The following is an 18,759-nucleotide window of genomic DNA, read 5'->3' as shown; positions in this document are numbered from 1 at the left end:
CGCGGGCGGCTAGGCGCGCGCTCGCGCACGCTCCTCCCTCCTCTTTCCCTTCCCTCTTTTCTTCCTCTGCTTCCTTCTTTCCTTCCCCCGCACACAGGAGTGGGGAAGGGGGAGGGGGGCTTTCCCTTTCTGAGGCCCCTTCCTCTTTCATTTAGATCCCCCTCCCCACAAGGCTGAAGCAAACGGGGCTGGGGAGGGGGTCGTCTCGAGGGCTGTAGGAGGTTGAGGGGAGCGGGGGAGAGGGTGTCGGTCCCTGGGGGGGGGTCAGTATTTGGGGAAAGGTGGGGTATAGAGGCGAAGGCGGCCGTTCCTGGGTGAGGGATCGCTGTCCTCCTTTTGGTCCTGCTGGGGTGAGGTCTCTTCCCAGAGGCTGGGGTCCCGGGCTGGGACTTGGGGACCCTCAGAAGAGGGCTTCTCTGAGGGGGAGGGGGCTCACGGCCCGGTTGGAAAGTCCCCACTGATTTGGGGGTTCCTCAGGCCTGGGTGGTGGAGGGAGCAACGGGGCCGCTGCCTGGGTGGGGGTCTAGTCCTTCTGGAAAAGAAGCCCCAAGGGGTGGGAGGTCCTGAGCCAGCAGACACCCCCTCCCCTCCTCCACACATAGTGGGCATCCCCGTTCTCCAGCTCCAAGGCTGCTCTTGGCCTCTTGGAGTTGCCCTCAGGGTGCCTGGATTAAGCCGGTGCCATCTGGGAATCCAGGAAGAGGCCGCCAGGGGCTTTGCAGGTGTAACCTTCGCCAAGCCTGCCTTGTGCCAACCAGCGTGTGTCCGGCATTGACATCAAGGCAATGGAGAAACGCTCTGGTTGCTTTCCGGGCTGTGGGGCAACCTTGAAGAAAGAGGAGGAGGAGGAGGAGGAGCAGGGTATCTGCTGAGAACCGAAAGAGGAAGTCCTGCCTGGAGGTTATCTTCTCAACTCAGCCGCCACTGGTTATGTAGAAGGGAAGCCCTGGGTGGCTGTGCTTGGCTCTCTCTTCCCTCTGAGTTGCATGGCCAGAGAGGCTCACTTGAAGCAGTGAGGAAGGAAAGGGTCTTCCTCCCTTTAAATCTCCCCCCCACCCTTTATTTCTTTGCACTTCTACTGAGGCAGCTTTGATCTGCAATGACAGGGAAATCCGTGAGGGATGTGGACAGGTACCAGGCTGTCCTTACCAACCTGCTGCTGGAAGAAGAGAACAAATACTGTGCAGACTGTCAGGCGAAAGGTAACCTGTGTAGCTTGTAAATGGTGTGAGAGTGGCACACGTTTATGTGTGCCTCTGTGTGTGTGTGTGTGTGTGTGTGTGTCTGTCTGTTTTGGGGGCCAAAATGGTCCTTGATCTTTCAAAATGGTCTTTCCCATAGAAAGAGTAGAAGATAGATGTGTATACTGAGGGTGTATACTGGCTGGCATATTTTTGTGTTGAAAGGTGAGCGTTTGCCAGTAGCAAGAAATAACGCAAACTCCCACACAGGTAAGCTTTTGCTTTGTGAAAGCAGCATCATAGTGTTGGTTCTAGCTGCAAGCATTGTGCATTTCAGGTTGTCTTCCCTGAACCCGGTAGAGGGCTGTTCCAACCCTCTACCGCAATAGTATGCAATGCAGGTTCCTTTCTCGGAAATATTTGCTGTGGCTGGGCAGGTTGGGGTTGAGAATTAGAGTGAGCGCAGAAATAGAAAGGTTTCATGAGAAGGGAAGGAACCTGTTTGTAATTTAGGGGATGCTTGCTTGCAGTTTATTACATAATGCCATCAAAACTTGGCAGCAGTCATGGTTACAGGTATTCTACCCGGAGAAAGCAAATTGGCATTGAATACTTGGCTTTACCTTTGGTTCACATGTAGAGAAGCATCAGAAAAGAAATGGGTAGATTGAATTTAGCAAATATAGGATTTAATACAAAAGAAATACCAGCTGTGGGTTTCAAACTTTTTTTTGCCTATAGCTGTCTGCTCAGCTGTCTGCTAGCTGTCTTTGCTTTTAAAAAAAAAATCCCAGCTTATCCATTAACGCTATCCCATCCATAAATGCCATACTTCTTTAGTTGACATGGTTGTAGACAAGTTGGAAAACTTTACACCTAGAAAGGGTTGATTTTATTGTTTTCAAACTAATTGCGATATTCAAAATGTATATGAAAAGAGTCTCAGGAAGGCTGATTAAAGATACTGACCCTAAACAGCTTTTTAGAAGATACATCAGAAGAGTTTAGTCATGATGTAAATGTTCTATCCTGGGGTCAAAAATGAAACATTTAGAGAATAGAATGTTGTTGTTTGTTAATTGGTTTGTTTATTTTGCTTCTTGCATACATTGGCTTATTTGCTTGAGTTGGCTGGTGATGGCTTGCTTTTGCGTTTACTGTTTGGAGGCACACCTGCTCCTTGTTAGAGACGCTGTCTGCATACTCATGGTCAGGTTTGTAACCCAGAAGGCCCAATACAAGGACCTTTGCCACCATCTAAGAAGAAATATATAGATGTAGATGTACAGTAGTTTAAAGTCCTGTAAAATTAAATGTATATTGGAGCAAACTTACTTGGAAGTCAAATAACACGTTAAAAGAGTTATGTAAACTCTATGAATACAGTTTACAATGCAATACCTGCTTTTGAACACAGGAAACAATTGGTTTAAGTCTTACCTTGAGTCAATTTTTAACTAAATTTCCACAATATATACCTTTGGCTCCACATATAATGCTGTTTTCATCTTTTGTCCTAAAAAGGAACTGAAGAAAATAAACTTCCTACTCACTTCAGGGCCAGTTGCTTGTTATTACCTCTGCTGGGTTACAAATGATCAGAAGGAATCTGGTAGCTCCTGTTTCAACCAGCAAATGTTATTAAGCGGTATAAGCTTTTTTTTAGCTGAAGTTCACTTCATGAGATGCATAAATGGATTGTATATACAGGTTGTGATTATGTAGAGTCACTTGTTTGAGATAGGCATCCGTAGAAATTCAGTAGTGTTTGTGTTTGTGTATTATAGAATATCCCATACTCTAGCCATTTGATAAGGTGAGCTGTGGCTTACAAAAGGTTTAGCCTTTTAATAATTGAATAAAATTTATTAGAAAAGATGCTGTCCCAGACTTCCTTTGGTTTTTTACTACTAAAGACTTTCCTCCTACAATAGGTTGCAAATGGTGGAACAAATATCTTTAGCAATTGAATTGCAGGATTAGGTAAAACGGATACTAGATTTTAGTTTCTGGAAGAGATAAGTTTATATTGCCTCATTAAAGGAAGAATTGTTTTTTTTTAAAGCCAGATTTCTTTATGGATAAGTCAGCACTACAGTACTAGAGAGACTGTAAATGCCAGCATTGCGGAGTGCTTTGTTTGGCCTTTTGATGGCTCATTTGCCATTCCTTCTTCCTTTTCCTGTTCTTTTATCAAAAGGTCCCATTTCTGAAAAAAAGTTTCTTGACTTTATTTGCACGTTTTCCTGTATTTGTGGTGCTGACTATTCTAGCCTTCTAGCAGAGTTGGGAGTGTTCTGGTCAAGCAGGAAACAATATAGCATTCGGGACAAATGGCTGCCCCATCTCTTTTTAAAAACCTCCAGTGATGAATCCTTCCAACTTCCTGAGGCAAGCCATTCCACAGATCAATTGTTCTAACTGCCAGGAAATTTCTCCTTAATTCTAAGTTGGATCGCTCTTTGATAAACTTAATCCCTTATTTCTACATCCCTTATTTCCCTCAGGAGCTTTGAAGAATAGGTCAACCCCACTTTGTCTGTGACAGCCCCTCAAATATTGGAAAAATGCTATCATGTCAACCTTGGTCCTTCTTTTCTTTAGACTAGATTTCTGTGATGGTTCCCTAAGAAGCCAAACTTTGATTTGCTTTGGCTAGAAATGCTTTCTAAATATTTCCTGAAGTTTATTTTAAAACTATAGTGGGCCTGCAATTGCACTTTTAATTAATGTAAAACTCTTAGGTTAGTAAAATGAGAAATAAAAAAGATCATAATTTTAAATCCAAACTATTCAGAGTGTACAAATTAGACTTTTTATTGCAGCAGATATTTAAGAGCACAATCAAGGAATACTGGAAAACAAGCAAAAAAATTAAAAAAGATTTACCAGCAGGAGAAGAGTAAATAAAAATAAAGATATGGTAAATCAGTCAACTATGCAGGCATTTATCCAAATTCAAGCTGAAGGCAGGATCAATGTTTTTAAATAGTTTAATGGAGAATGATGAATTTGGAGAATAAAAATTCAAAGTATTATTAAAATAGTGCTAGATATTAAAATATCTATATTTAAAACTATAGAACAATATTAAAATTGAGTAAATATGCAATAAATAACCACCATAGTGTGCATGGTTTGAATCATAGATCAAAATTTAGCTAAAAATTCTACCCTTATTTAGAAAAATGTAGGCATTAAAGTCTCATGTTAAGAGAAACCCAAACCCTGAGGTGGTATGCGCCCATATGCAGAATTATTATTCATGAATAATGTCCAAATTAAATTAAATTCTATTTTTTCTTTTGTTTATATTGTGTCTATTCCTAGAACTTAATTTGCCATTTTGCTGCAGAGGGCAGTATATGTGAGCATACAGCATCTGGGTCAATATTATCACATAAAAAGCCAGCTTAGCATCCTTCATGGGAATATAAGGTTTGGCAATATTTAATAGAAAAATAGCTGGTTGGAAAGAGAATTCAACGTAAAGAAAATTATGATAAATCATCTTCCAGAATTTTTGAGCTCTGCAGCATTGCCACCAAATATGAAACTATGTATTTTCAATTCTTTTTCTTTTTTAAAGAAAATGAGTTAAAAAAAAAAAAAAGTGCCTGAGAGGAAGACCAGAAATAACAGATGGAAGCTGATCAGAGAGATCCAACCTAGAACCCAGGAGAAATTTCCTGACACTGAGAACAATTAATCAGTGGACCAGCTTCCCTCCAGAAGTTGTGAATACTCCATCACTGGAGGTTTTAAGAAGAGATTGGATCACCACTTGTACAGAATGGGATAGGTCTCCTGCTTGGGCATGGGGTTGGGCTAGAAGACCTCCAAGGTCCCTTCCAACTTGGTTATTATGTATTTTGAGTTACGGTATTTGTTTTAGCAAATAGTAGTGGAATAATATGCCATTTTTCCTGAGGGATAATATCTGCAGTACATTTAAGCACTAGTGCCATTCCTATTATGGCACGTGAATTGTCCTGTTTAAATTCTGCATTCATTACAGTTTAGAATAAGCTCCAACAAATATTTTGAGTTTTGTGTTATGAGCTTTGTTTTTGTAATTCCTTTAGAACAGGGCAGTTTCTTTGGATATGTTTTGTTCATTTATTTAAATAATTTATATGGCACTCCATCTCAGAGGTGGCTAGGTATCTTAAAGCACATTAAAATTAAATTAAATTGGAAATAATAAAAAAGAACCATATTAGCTAAATATAACCTCCAGCAGTGGTGGCTAACCTTTTTGGGCTCCTGTGCCCAAAATTGCGAGCGTGCACCAGCACCCAGAATGCAATGTGCGCCCTCCCTCCCCACGCCCCCTTGCGCATGCCCACCCCCACTCCCTTACCTGCAGTGTGCCTCACAGCTGATTTTTCCGTTGGTTTGAGGTCTTTTTCGTCCTCCCAGTGAGGTAAGTTTGCCTGCGGCTTGCGTGCCAGCGCAAATGGTTTGGGGGAGAGAGGGAGAGAGAGAGAGAGAGAGTTGTGAGCATTCCAGGGATCCATCAAGTGGATTTGTTGTTTCTAGTTGCACAATTATATTAAAACCGAACAGCTTAGCCAATACTTCCGGTAGGCAGAGTTTGTCACCTCAAGTACTCTGTAAACAGTTGTATTGATTGGGATAGCCTTATAGTCCATTTCACGAGGTTTAAAAACATCTGGATTAAAGAGTTAATCATTAAACTTCAGTTGGAAAAGTTTCTAAGGTGGATATAAAATATGACATGTTTCCTCCATTCCACATCAATTAGTTCACAATGGAAACTGCAGAAATCCAAACTGTTTATCATGCCCCCTGTTGGAGTCTGACTCTGAGGGAGAGATAGAACAGCTGACAGGGAGTGAGAGTGTGGTTGTGGAGGAAACTGGGGAAGGGCACAAGCCAGCTGGGCATTCATGGGAAAATCCAGGCCCTCCCCTCTTCATCCTAGTGCACGCAGGGAGGAGTGGATATGGGAGAAAAGTGAGTGGCATGGTCTACGGGGGAGGAAGGGGCCCTGATCCCCTTCATGGGCTGCAGCAGGGAGGACTGGTTAAAAGGACAAACTGTGCATGACAAAGGTGCTGGAAGCAAAGCCTGCATTCTTGTTGGAGCTTATCTGTGTTTTGGCTTCCTCCCAATTATGGTTGCTGCTATCCGGTAGAAGTCTGCACTTAATCATCCTTGCCTGCCATAGTAATTCCTTCAGTGTGGTGTGTTGGGTTTTTTATTTCGAATTAACTTTACTTTAGGTGCGGACTGTATTTACTCCCTCCGTAAACTGTTTTCTTTAAGAGTTTGATATCCTGCTGAGGATAATTGGACACTGGGGCCAAGTTGGAGGCATTAAAGGGACTTTCTTCTATTTTTGTGACTTGGTTATTCTTGTGTCACGCCCCGGATCATCACACTGTTGTTACATTATAGTCCTTTGCTAATATAAAAATAGTTTTCAGAGTTTACGTTTTGAGAGCCAGCTTGGTATTTTTCCTGGTGAAGGCATCAGGCTAGAAACCAGGAGTTGTGAATTCTCGTCCCACAGTGGGCCAGTCCCTAAGAAGGAGGCAGTGGCAAAACACTTGTGAAAAACCTTGCCAAGAAAACATCAGGGGTTTTCCACGCAGCTCTGAGAATCAGACATGATTGAAGGGAAGAGGGGAGAGGGGATTTTGGGAAGAGATGAGGAAAAATATTTGGGCACTATCTTGGCCAAACTATCCTTGGTTCTCCTTGCAATCATCAATAAAACAGTTGCCGGAGTCTTTTTTTTTTTTTTACATTGAAATGATTTCGTGTTTGGTAATTGGGCTGGATAAGGACATGCCTGGAAGCAAACATGATTTAGATATCCTTTTCATTGGTAGATATTCAGTGTTAGCTTCCCTTGTCATATCTCACACTTAGATAAGATTAGACAACAGCTTTTCATTGTACTAAGCAAGGATTTCCTCTTTTCTTCCTTGCTTTACAGGTGGTCCTTGATTTACGACTACAATTGACCCCCATATTGCAGTTGCTAAGCAAGACAGTAGTTAAGTGAGTTTTGCCCCATTTTACAACCTTCCTTGCCACAGTTGTTAAGTGAATCACTGCAGTTGTTGAATTAGTAACAAGGTTGTTAAGTGAATCTGGTTTCCCCATTGGTTTTGCTTGTCCAAAGGTCGCAAAAGGGGATCACATGATCTCCAGACATGGCAGCTGTCATAAATACCTGTCAGTTGTCAGCTTTCTGGATTTTGATCATGTGACCAAGGGAGTGTGGCAATGGTCATAAGTGTGCAAAACAGTTATTGTTTTTTCAGTGCTGTTGTAACTTTGAACAGTCACTAAAAAAATGGTTTGTAAATCGAGGGTGACAGAATCTAATTTGAATGTACTCTTTCTTTTTAAACTCCTCTTTAGCGTTTCAAAGTTTATTCCTCATATTAAGGTTTATTTTGCATCTTTCATGAAATTTTAGTAGAGTGGCATTCCTCTATAACTTCAGAATCTGAAAAGCTTGTTTATTTTGATAAATACGCCGGTAGTCTTCAGCTCACAGTCACAATTGGACCTGGAGCATCCATTCCTAAATGAAGTTGTTGTTAAATGAGACACACCCAATTCTGCAACCCCTTTTGCTGTGTTCATGAAGCAAGTCATGAATCACACAGTTGAATTGCACAGTTGTTAAGCTTCCTCCATTGAGTTTGCTTGTTGTAAGCTGGTTGGGAAAGTAACAAATGGCAATCACGTGACTCCAGGACACTGCAACCATTTTAAATATATACCAGTTGCCAAGTCCCCAAATTTTGATCATATGATCATAGGAACATGAAGATGGTTGTAAGTATTGAAGGCTGGTTGTAACTTTGAACTATCATTAAACGAATGGTGAGCAAACAGGCCATTTTGCTTATTTAATTTAGGCTCAGCTGTTAGGGAAATTATTTTGCTTTTTTTTTGAGTTGTGGACAATAACAGTTCAGTAACCATTTCACCTCGTATCAGTCAACCATTTCAGTTTCAGTTCATGTGGGAGAGTTAAATATAAGACATGTTATTCATAATGAGTATTTACTCAGTGGGATGTCCTCTGTTTTCCCTGGTTCTCTGGAGGCTCAGTTGCTAGAGAGGCATGGCTGATACACCTGCCACTTCTTCAAGATGGCTCAGAGATCTGTGCATGATGTTGGGTGCTGTCTCCTCTTTCTTCCCATAGATGGAGAGCAAACTCTTACATTCACTAGTTTGGTTTTTTACACCTACCAATTGTGTCTTTTAAGTGTCTTTTCTGTAATGCTTTCTTTTCTGTTGTTCCATGTATGGATTCTCAGAATAACAGCTGTTATAAACTCATTTCTCTTCAAGTTAACTGGAAAGACTTTTATATGGAAATATTTTTTCACTTGACTACAAATTTGTATTAGGTTACTCATCTTTTCCTGAGAAATCTCTCCCCTTTGTGTTGCATCTTCATTCTGTGTGTATGTTTTGTCTCTGTGTGCGTTGATCAGAGGATAAACTTATGTCCAGGTCAATCCTTCCCTAATGCATCTCTTGAGAAAGGCTGAGAATACAAGCTTCTTCAAATCTAAATATAAGCATCTCAGATGTTAGACATTAGTTAGTTAGCTAGATGCTAAGTGCTTGTTCTCATAGAGTCTATGCATCAATTCTGTTAGATGTTTCTCCATAAAAAACATGAACTGATAATTTTATTTTTCCCCAGTTGAGATATATCACTATGAACCACTAGATATTCTGGCAAAAAAAAAAAAAAAGTTTGCTGTGGTTAAGAGACATGATGTCCCTTCTCCACTAGGTCGGAGTCATCTAGAAACTCCCAGTTATATCAACTCTGATGATTATGGAAATTAAGATTAGATAAGTAATATTCTGCTTCTGTAGTTGAACAACTCTTTTGCTATTGTAAGAGGAATAATTCTCTCTCTCTGGCAAGCATATCCATTTTAGCTTAGAAAATAAGACATTTTTTGTACATCAAGAGACCTTTATTGGGGGAAAGGCTGCATTTTCCATCTAAAATATGCCATATTGGTGAATATTCTCTCTGGGCTAATGCATTTGGGCCTCAGCAACCTTGTGAGGCCAAATGTGTCTTGCAGAATTGGGATGATGATGATGAAGAAGGTTAGTTTAGACCAGCAAGTACCCAAACTTTGCGACTTGGTGACCTGGCTGCAGGGGAGACGGGAACTACGGCAGGCCAGCACGCGCACACACACAATTGCCCACCAGCCCACCCCTCATGTAAGTTGAGCTGCATGCATGCTCCAGCCAGCCATACACGCAGCCCAATTCCAAATAGGCCACAGCCACTAGTATGCTGCGGCCCAGAGGTTGGGGACCTCTGGTTTAGAAGACCTGTAGGCAACAATCCTGATATTTAAATGAGAATGTCTTTTACAGCAAATTATCAGCTTACATCTACAGACACTGATTTGCAAAGCGAGTGGTCAAGTTGCTGTTTTTCTGACATTGTTTTGCCTGCTATTGAGCAATGAGATCCTTGCCCTGCTGCAGTGCTCAAGTCTGAGTGAAAGAAAATTGCCTGCCCTAACTCGCTGTGCTGTAAAAGGTTATTCAGTGACAAAAGTGCTGGATGCTGTACATCAGAAGCAGACTTCCTTCGCTATAGAAAACCTCCCGATACAGGTAATCCTCGTCTTACAGCCATTCATTTAGTGAATGTTAAAAGTTACAGTGGCACTGAAAAAAGTGGTTAATAATTGGTCCTTAAGGCCATTGCAACACACACACACACACACACACACACACACACACACACACAGGCAAAATTCAGAACAAAATTTCGGGCACTTGGCAACCGGCCTATGTTTATATCTATGTTTATACACACACATACACACACACACACACATATGTGTGTGTGTGTGTGTGTGTTTATATCTGGGTTCATGAGATTGCCATTTGCAACTTTTCTAGCTGGCTTCCTAGAAATGCTTTCAATGTGGGAAGCCAGATTCGCTTGAAAACAAAAAATGTGTGATTCGCTTAACAACTGCTGTGATTTGCTTAACCCAGGCCAAAAAAAAAAAAAATGTCACAGAATTAGGCACAACTCACTTGCTCAGCAGTTGAAATTCTGGTCTCAATTGTGGTCGTAAGCTGAGGATAACCCATTGGGCTACGCGGTAGAAGCCAAGAGTGAAGGGTGGGAGGGGCATAGCAAAAGCTGGCGTCACACACACTTTTCTGTTGGGCCTCCCATAGACCAGAGCAGGAAACAATTTCACTGGGAGGCTAAAACGTCCTTCATTTAGATTGGCTGATAGAATCTTGCAGGTCCAATTGGGCTGCCCCTCCTTCCCCTTTTGCTCCCCGGTGAATCAGGAAGGCCTCTGCCTGAGTCCCTCCCCAGTACCAGCTCTCATCTCACGACTTAAAACAAGGTTGATGTGATGAAATGTTGTGAGGAGGAGGATTCCAGAGGAGTAAGAGGCAACTCAGCCCAGATAGTATGTGTGAGAGAAATAATAGTTCCTAATAGTTCTCAGAATACAGGTAGTCCTCGACATACAACAGTTCATTTAGTGACCGTTCACAGTTTTACACCGGCACTGAAAAATGCGACATATGACCGTTGTTCACACTTACAACCATCGCAGCATCCCCCCCTGGTCATATGATCAAAACCCAGATGCTTGGCAAGTGGTTCTGACCTTTGCAAAGTCCCGAGGTCACCTGGTCCGCTTTTGCGAACTTCTGACAAGCAAAATCAGTGGGGAATCCAGATTCACTTAACAACTGTGTGACTGACTTAACAAATGCAATGATTCACTTAACAACTGGCAAGAAAAGTCGCAAAATGGGCCAAAATGAATGCTTCACTTAGCAATGTAAAATTTGGGCTCAATTGTGGTCGTAACTCGAGGACTACCTATATATTGCAGATACAGGTACTAGAGTGATAGGTTTTCTGGCAAGCGTTTATCTCTAGGTGTTACACCACAAAGAACCCAACTTACAGGAATCACCGTTGTGTCACTTTTGGTTTTAGGCCTGACAATTTCAGCCTCTGTGACGACGGTTCTTGCATATTTCCGTGAAGGTCACCTTCCTTATTCCGCACTCATCGCCTCCCTTCCTCTTTCTGATATCCCCACCCCAGAACAGGCTGCAGGAAAGGGCAAGTTAGACTTGAATATTTGTTGCAGGGTACCGCCATTTAGGCTGAGAAAAACCAAGCTTGGAAAATGAGTAGTTTTAGGATTGCAAATTGTCCCTCCTGCTGTATGTATTTCCATCATCCCACAGGCAGAAATGAAAGGCGGGCATCTTCCAAACCTGCTTATAGGAATGCATAAATCAGGGTTAAATTAGGGCTAAACTTTTCATGTCTCCATGGATGGCAACTTTCTTAGATAACAAATGCTCCTTGTGCCAGTTTGCTCCCTGCTATGTGAGAACCTACCTGGGCACAATGTACCATGGAAATGGTTCTCTAGTAACCAAAGACATGGCTGGAACTTGACACAGTGGTACAACGAAGTAAATTCACCAAGGCAACTTTTTTTCCAGTTAGTTGCAGCTATATGTATGAAGTGAGAATTAAGGTAGCTTTTCTGTCCAGTTACACTCCAGTTACACTAAATTATGCTGTTGGTTGTGTTGAGGGGGAACTCATGAATGTCAGACTGTATTACGGAAGAAGAGAAGGCTTAGGTTAAAAAAAAAAAAAAGACTATTTCCATGGCTTCAAGCAAACTTACAGGTAGTCCTTGCTTAACGACTGGTTGCTTAGTGACTGTTTGAAGTTATGACAGACCTCCCTAAATCTATGACCTGATCCAGAATTTTGAAAGCGGTACAAAAACACCCTGTGGTCATTATGTTGAGCCTTTGGCAACCAGCTCCCACTTACAACCATTTGCAGTGTCCCACATTCACATGACCATGATTTTTGGCACATTTTGTAGGTTTCCAGCCTTTATTTCTGATTTCTAGCAAAACACACCCATTAAAAGAAACAGGTTTACTTAACAAGCATAATGGTTTCTTAATGGTCACCACAAAAAAGTTTGTAAAATCAGGTGTAATTATATGTTAACTTCCTTAATCACCATCACGACTTACGATCATAATTCCAGGCTCAATTATGGCCATAAGTTAAGGACTTACCTGTACTCTTTGTTTACTGTTATCTTCCAAAGATCCTGTTGCATTAATTCCAGTGATCATCTGGAGAAAGGATTACATGTTTTGTTCTTTGTTTTTTCAAGGAACCCGTGGTAAAACTGAGTCAAGGTAGTAGTTCCTGCATCTAGAAAAGGGCCAGGTACGCTTGTGAAAAATCACTTTCTTCCAGAGCTGGAAACATGATTTCATACAGCTTCCCCCAAGATTCAGCACTGAGATACACACAATGGTTCAAATTGTAGAACTACTATAGATGCAGTTAAATAGCAGGGGGGGAAGATGAGGGAAAAGGGATTGAGTGGAGTTTAATGAGTGTTTAATTTCAACAAAAAAAGTCCCCTTTTGGTAGCAGATAGAAAAATAAATGGCATTAGCAGTTTTTGCTTTGAACCAACCAACCTTATGATCTTTATTCTTAGTACTTAATCGTAACATTTTACTTCTCTTTTGTTATATCAAGTACTTCCTGTGAGTAAGATTGAGAGTTTGAAGTGTAAAAACACCTTGTCTCCAACTAGAAAAGTTTCTAGGTTATTGCTATGCCCAGCCTACTTCAAAACTTCTGGATGTCAACTTCAGATTTCTCCATACTTGATGGTTTTCATCCCGCCATGGCGCATTGATACAGCAGTTTCCTGTTATATAGATAAATGTGCAGTTGTGTGCCTTAATGTGTCCATTAGAATTCCAGTGCTTCTTTTAGCGCATGGAAGCTACATTAGGGGTTTTCAGATGGTCTGTAGCAGCTGCCACCTTAAATTTCTATTTTTGTTTTGTTTTGTACACTTTTATGTTTTCCATGCTTTCAAAATGTAACATGTTTACATTTTGTTTCCAGGTCAGACTCAGCTGGAAGGAAAAATGTTTTGGCTTTGTTTCCATTGTGAACAAATAAGAACAGTTCCATAATCATTTCAAGGCTTTGGTTTCAGTTTATGTGGGAGAGGTACATAGAAGTTGCTTTTCTATAGGAATACGGTGAGAGCCAGTAGTCAAAACAGTTGAAAACTGAAACTTTGTTTTCAAAAAGATTGGGAAGTGATTAGAAGTTAGCACCTGTCCAATACTGTCTCTTTCCCTCTCTTTATTATGTTGGGCACAAGAGATTTGATATCTTAAACAAGGGGCACAGCTTTACTAATTCCTTGGAGTTACAACCCGTCTTTCCTCCAGAAGCTGAAGGCAGCATGGATCTCTTCCTCAAAAACAACTTTGTGAGGTACATTGCACTGAGAGATAACAACTGATACACAAGTATCTGACGTCAGCCCTTCAAGGAATACCAGATGTGAACACCGAAATCATTAATACCAAAATTACTTTTATTGTAAGGCTACGCTTCCTGGAACTTGCAACTGAATCTCCCCCTCCCCACCCCCCCACCAGCCTTTATCCTAAAGAGACTTAGGGAGAGTCACCATTGAAATGCTTTCTCAAATTCCTTTTCTGCTCTGAACTGGGATTACTCTGCTTGTTGTCTTGGTTGTAGCTCTTCTTCAAGGTTATCCTCACAGCCCATTTACACGTAGTGAGTTTCTTTCTGTAGCTGAGGGTTGATTTGAATCTGGACCTTCCCAGTTCAAATGGGACACCTTAATCGCTATCCTGAAAAGCACACTTGCTGACTTGTTCAGACATAGCAAACCAAGATTGGAACAATTTCCATTTCAGAAGTTTTCCTTCCCAAGTTTGTCTCCTCCCATGATTGATTCTTTAAAAGGCTGTTTTAAATGATATACAGTACATACAGCACGCTATTGGCTTACAGAAAAAGGGCTGGATGTCGCACATAGAATCATGGGGCTGAAAGGGACCTTTGAGGTCGCCTAATTTAGTCCATACCCCTACCCAAGAAGTCCTTATACAGTCTTGGACAAATGGTTGTCCAATCTTTTTTTTGACCCAGTCGTGTCATCTTCCAAATGCATTCAGGTATCCAAGCCCCATGGCAATGTGCAATGCCACCCTGAAATATAATGCATTTTGTAAGAATAACTAGAACTCCAAAATTGCTGAGTGTCTAGAAACAGGTTTTTTTTTTCCTTCCATTAAATCATGTCCAATTCTCCAAGACTGGACAAATCCTTGCACATTTTCTTGGCAAGGTTTTTCAGAAGTGGTTTGCCTCCTTCCTAGGGCTGAGGGAAAGCGACTGGCCCCAGTTATTCAACTGGCTTCATGCCAAGGCAGGACTAGAACTCACGGTATCCCAGTTTCTAACCTGAAGCTTTAACCACGAGACCCAAACTGGCACCCTAGAAACAATTGTAGAAGTCCAATTCCAAACATTGTCTACAATCCCAAACAATTGCAGAAGTCAAATAATTCTGAACGTCCATGTGTTTTAAATATTGTATTGGTGAGAAATCATTTTGATGTCTTAATCAAGACTTTATTTTTTTTACCCCCTAGAGGCCAGCACAAATTATCTAGAGATGGACAATGGCATTTCTTACACTTTTTAATGCTGGGTTCATGGCACAAGCACCTATGTTGAATTATAAAACCAGAGCCTGCAGTTTGTGTATAAGAAAGACAGCTTTTTGCTACAGAAAATTGAACTTTCAATTTATTTATTTTTAACAATGCAACGACTGCTGGTTGCTATGGTAACTGACTTATAAAATGCATTTGGGAGATGTCAGAACGCCTTCATGAAACCCACATGCCGATCTAAAGCGGGAATGCCATTTTCTCTTGGAACAGAATCTGCCTGGGATTTTAGCAGAGACTAAATTGACAGAATCTGGACTCCTGACAAAAACAAGGCTAGGTTTTCATAAATACTGTACAAATAAATTGGCTTTCAGCAGGCTCATTGACAGGTCAGGCTCTCCCGTTTATAATGAGAGATGGTGAAATAAATGCAAAATGCTGTGCCATTTGACTGCAGCCAAAGGAAGACCTCAGATTTCTGGATGACTTTTTGTATTAATTATTCCTCTTGCAGATTCATTGTGGCATTTAATGTTGTCCCTCAATTATCTTTTATTATGCCAGCAATTCAGAGTGGTGGGATTGCCTGGGAATCTGGTCTTCTTCAGATGTAATAAACTGCAAAATCCTAGAATTATTTCCCAAATCGGAGTAAGAAGGGTGATTCTTGCAGGCTGAGGAAGACAGCTAAACATGTTTAATGAGCCGTGTTGCTTTGGGTCCATGTTGGAGTTTTGTAACATGCATTTATAGGACATTTATTTTTTTGCTTCTTTGTTTTATATGCTGCCCATCTTGCTATCCAGAGCAACTTTGGGCAGCTTATAATAGCATAAAAGCATTAACACAAAAGCATTAAAAACATAGAATTAACAAAATTGAATAAGTGAAGAAAAACCAAAAGCACAGATGGTACCGGCATGTGCTTTTGTGTGTCTCTCTTTCAATCAGCCATCTCCAGCACCCCCCACTTTGGGTTAGCCAAGCAGCAGAGCCAAGTTTTAAGGCCAGAAAGATGAAGGCAAATCTTGTCTCCAGATGCAAGGTGTCCCAGAGGGCAGGGGCCACAGAAGAGAAGGCACTTCTCCTAGACTCCATTAGCTGAAATGTCTTGGCCTACGGGGCCAAAGCGAGTGGGGCAGACCAATCCCATTGATGCAAGAAATTATTAATTCTCCAGCTGTGTGTGGGCAAGTTTTGAGCTCCACTGATACAAGGGCCTTCAGTTTTCCAGGTTTTTTTTGTGTGTGTGTGCTTCAGATGGGTGTTTCAGGACACATGTTCAGCCAAGAAATTGTGATTAATAATTAAAATTAATCCCACAAAAATGTTCTTCTAAAACATGTTCCTACTTTCCACACAATTATTATTTTCCAGGCATCTGGAAAAATACGTAACGGAAGGAAATATTGAAGGCCAGTGCCCCACTTCATTGTGTCTTCTCAAGATGGTTGGGTCTGGAGTTGCCCACACTTTCTTGCTATTCTCTTTTTAGGCAAGTGTAGTTCAGATGTTTTGTCAATCTGTTGGATGCCGTCTTGGGGTCTAGCAGAAGTTTTCATCCTCGGGTTTTACCTGTCCCCGTTCCAGAGGAGACTGTGCAGGGCAGCAATGGAAGCTGATTTGTGCCCTAGAAAATGATCTAAAACTGTAGTTAGAGAATCCAATTCAATTACCAGTTTTGTACTTTCCAAATGAATACAGAACGGGAACTCAATTCATACCAAATCTGTAAATTTTAAGTTTATAGCCAAAAAACAATATACAAAAATATGTAAAAAGAGGAAAATGCACAAAAATGGATACATTAAAAGTATAATGTTAGGGAAAATTATTTGCAAAAAAGCCAGATAATGGAAAAAGTGCAGACTCTGTGTGTGTGTGTGTGTGTGTGTGTGTGAGTGAGTGCATGACTGTGTGTCCAAAAATGCATATATATATTTTAACCCATTCCCCAGATGTGAAGCTGTGAAAAGCTATGACAAATTTGAGATTTCTATCCAACTCTAGAAAACTGTACATAACGTGGGAAACTTTTGGCTCTGTATACCTTCAATTTTTTACCATTCTCCTAATTAGCTGCAAGGCTAATATTGCTACAGGGCCTCATTCATTATTTCTGGGTGAAAGGGATCTCGAGGGGAAGGAATTTGGAAATCATCCCACTGATTTTCACACACACTCTTTCTGCTGCCTAGTTCCTGCATATTTTAGGGCTTCCCCTTGCTTTGTACAGTTGACTGGCTGGCCAAGGGAAATACATTGTCATCAAAGCAAAGAATGGATCCTCAAAGTCCCAGGACCACTTGACTAACAAATACAATTGGGACCTAAATTCCCATTGCTTAAACAGGACCGTTGTTAAATAAGTTGCACCCAGTTTTACATTCCTTTTAAGCAAATCACTGTGATTATTAAGTGAATCCGGCTTTTCTCCCTTGACTTTGTTGTAAATTGGCTGGGAAGGTCACAAACGCCGATCATGTGACCCCGGGATGGCATATCTGTCACAAATACATGCATTTGCCAACTGCCCAAATTTTGATCCTGCGAGCATGGGGATGCTGCAGTGGTCATAAGTGCAAGGATTATTATTTTTGTAACTTTGAACAAAAGGAACGGTTGTAAATCAAGGCTTAGCTGTACCCTCTCCTTAGCCTCAGCCAGTAAAGAAAAAAGAATGAGGAAGGCTGCCCTAGAGAATCAGCTTCAAAGATTAAAAGGTTCAAAAAACTACAGTTTCTAGAACCATCCTCTCCTTCAGTTGTCCAGCTGGCAGAAATTGCCATCTTTTCAGATCAAGTAGTTTCAACAAATAATATATCTTGTGAAGAACATCTAGTACCCTGCTTGGGCTAAGACATCAATATTAGACCTCATAGGTGAGCAGTTAACTGGAGTGCCTTGTCTCCGTTATTTAAAATTCAGGCAGCAAGGTTTTCTAATTGTAAATAATGATAACTGTAGAATTAAAGCTATTAAGGGAAAGGTCAGAGTTCTAACAAAATTATTTCTGAGATCTGTCTCTACAACCTATATGCTATAGCTGCTACTGTTTGTTGTAGAATTGTAACACTAGAAAACTTAAATTGTTTTCTGAATTTTCTCCCCTACTTGTTATTCTAGCAAACTTGATGTAGATACTGTTTCTGGGCATTATGAGACTAGCATTTTCTTCTTCTTTTAATAATGCTGTTAATAGCCAAACTGTTTCACCTACTGCTTACATCCAGGATATACCGTTTGTACACAATTTCCAATTTTAGTTCTATTGTTAAAATTATTACCGTAAAAAATAGGTTTCTTTATATCTATCTCATTCTTTATCATCTTGAAGACCATCCTCCCTCTTGTTTCTGTGTTTCTGTTTTTCATTGTATTGCTTTAAGCCCCAAAGATCCTTTCATATTTCTAGTGATTCCAAATGGATTCTGACCCATTTGCTAATTCTGAGCTCTAGCCTTCTACATTTTTTAAAAAATCAGCCTTTTAGATGTCACTGCAGAAACAAGCTGCTGCTTTTTGTTTAATTGCTTTACAAGAGGCACAGCTCCTGGTTTGCTGGATCAAGTAGCAATGCAGTTGTATTCTGTTTCTAATCTATTGTTTCAACTTGGATGGCCCCAGCAGCAGCCATGGCAATGCTGACTTGGTTAGTTATTGTGTCAGAGATGGCGGGCATCCTGTATGCAGATTCTCAAGGGCACAAATATCGGTACAGGTAGCCCTCGGCGTATGACCGCAATTGAGCCCAGCAAAATTTAGTTTGTTAAGTGAGTTTTGCCCCATTTTATGATATTTCTTAACAACTCCCCACAGTTGTTAAGTGAATCACTGCAGTTGATAAGTTAGTAATCTGGTTGTTAAGTAAATCTGGCTTCCCCATTGACTTTGCTTGTCAGGAGGTTGCAAAAAGTGATCCCATGACCGTGGGGATGTTGCAATGGCCTGAACTAGTATGAACCACTTGCCCAGCATCTGA

General features: G+C 40.9%; 1 protein-coding gene across 4 annotated transcripts in view; it reads left to right on the top strand.

The window, feature by feature from the left end:
• Positions 1-18,759, top strand: part of SMAP2 (small ArfGAP2) — a 38,887-nt gene continuing 20,128 nt past the window's right edge. For 2 of the 4 annotated variants that reach the window (XM_087970518.1, XM_026673679.2), the window contains exon 1: positions 296-1,202. In XM_087970518.1, coding sequence (XP_087826644.1) covers positions 1,100-1,202 — 103 coding nt within the window. In that variant the 5' untranslated portion in view covers positions 296-1,099. Of the gene's footprint in view, positions 1,203-18,759 lie in introns of all 4 variants that reach the window. The other 2 variants (XM_087970519.1, XM_026673678.2) reach the window with 2 other exon arrangements.

This window comes from Notechis scutatus, chromosome 8, assembly GCF_049901735.1.
Source record: "Notechis scutatus isolate UNSWTSFEM ecotype Mainland chromosome 8, rNotScu1.2, whole genome shotgun sequence".
NCBI classification, from domain to species: Eukaryota; Metazoa; Chordata; class Lepidosauria; order Squamata; family Elapidae; genus Notechis; species Notechis scutatus.
This window is presented reverse-complemented; position numbering and strand designations above follow the sequence as displayed.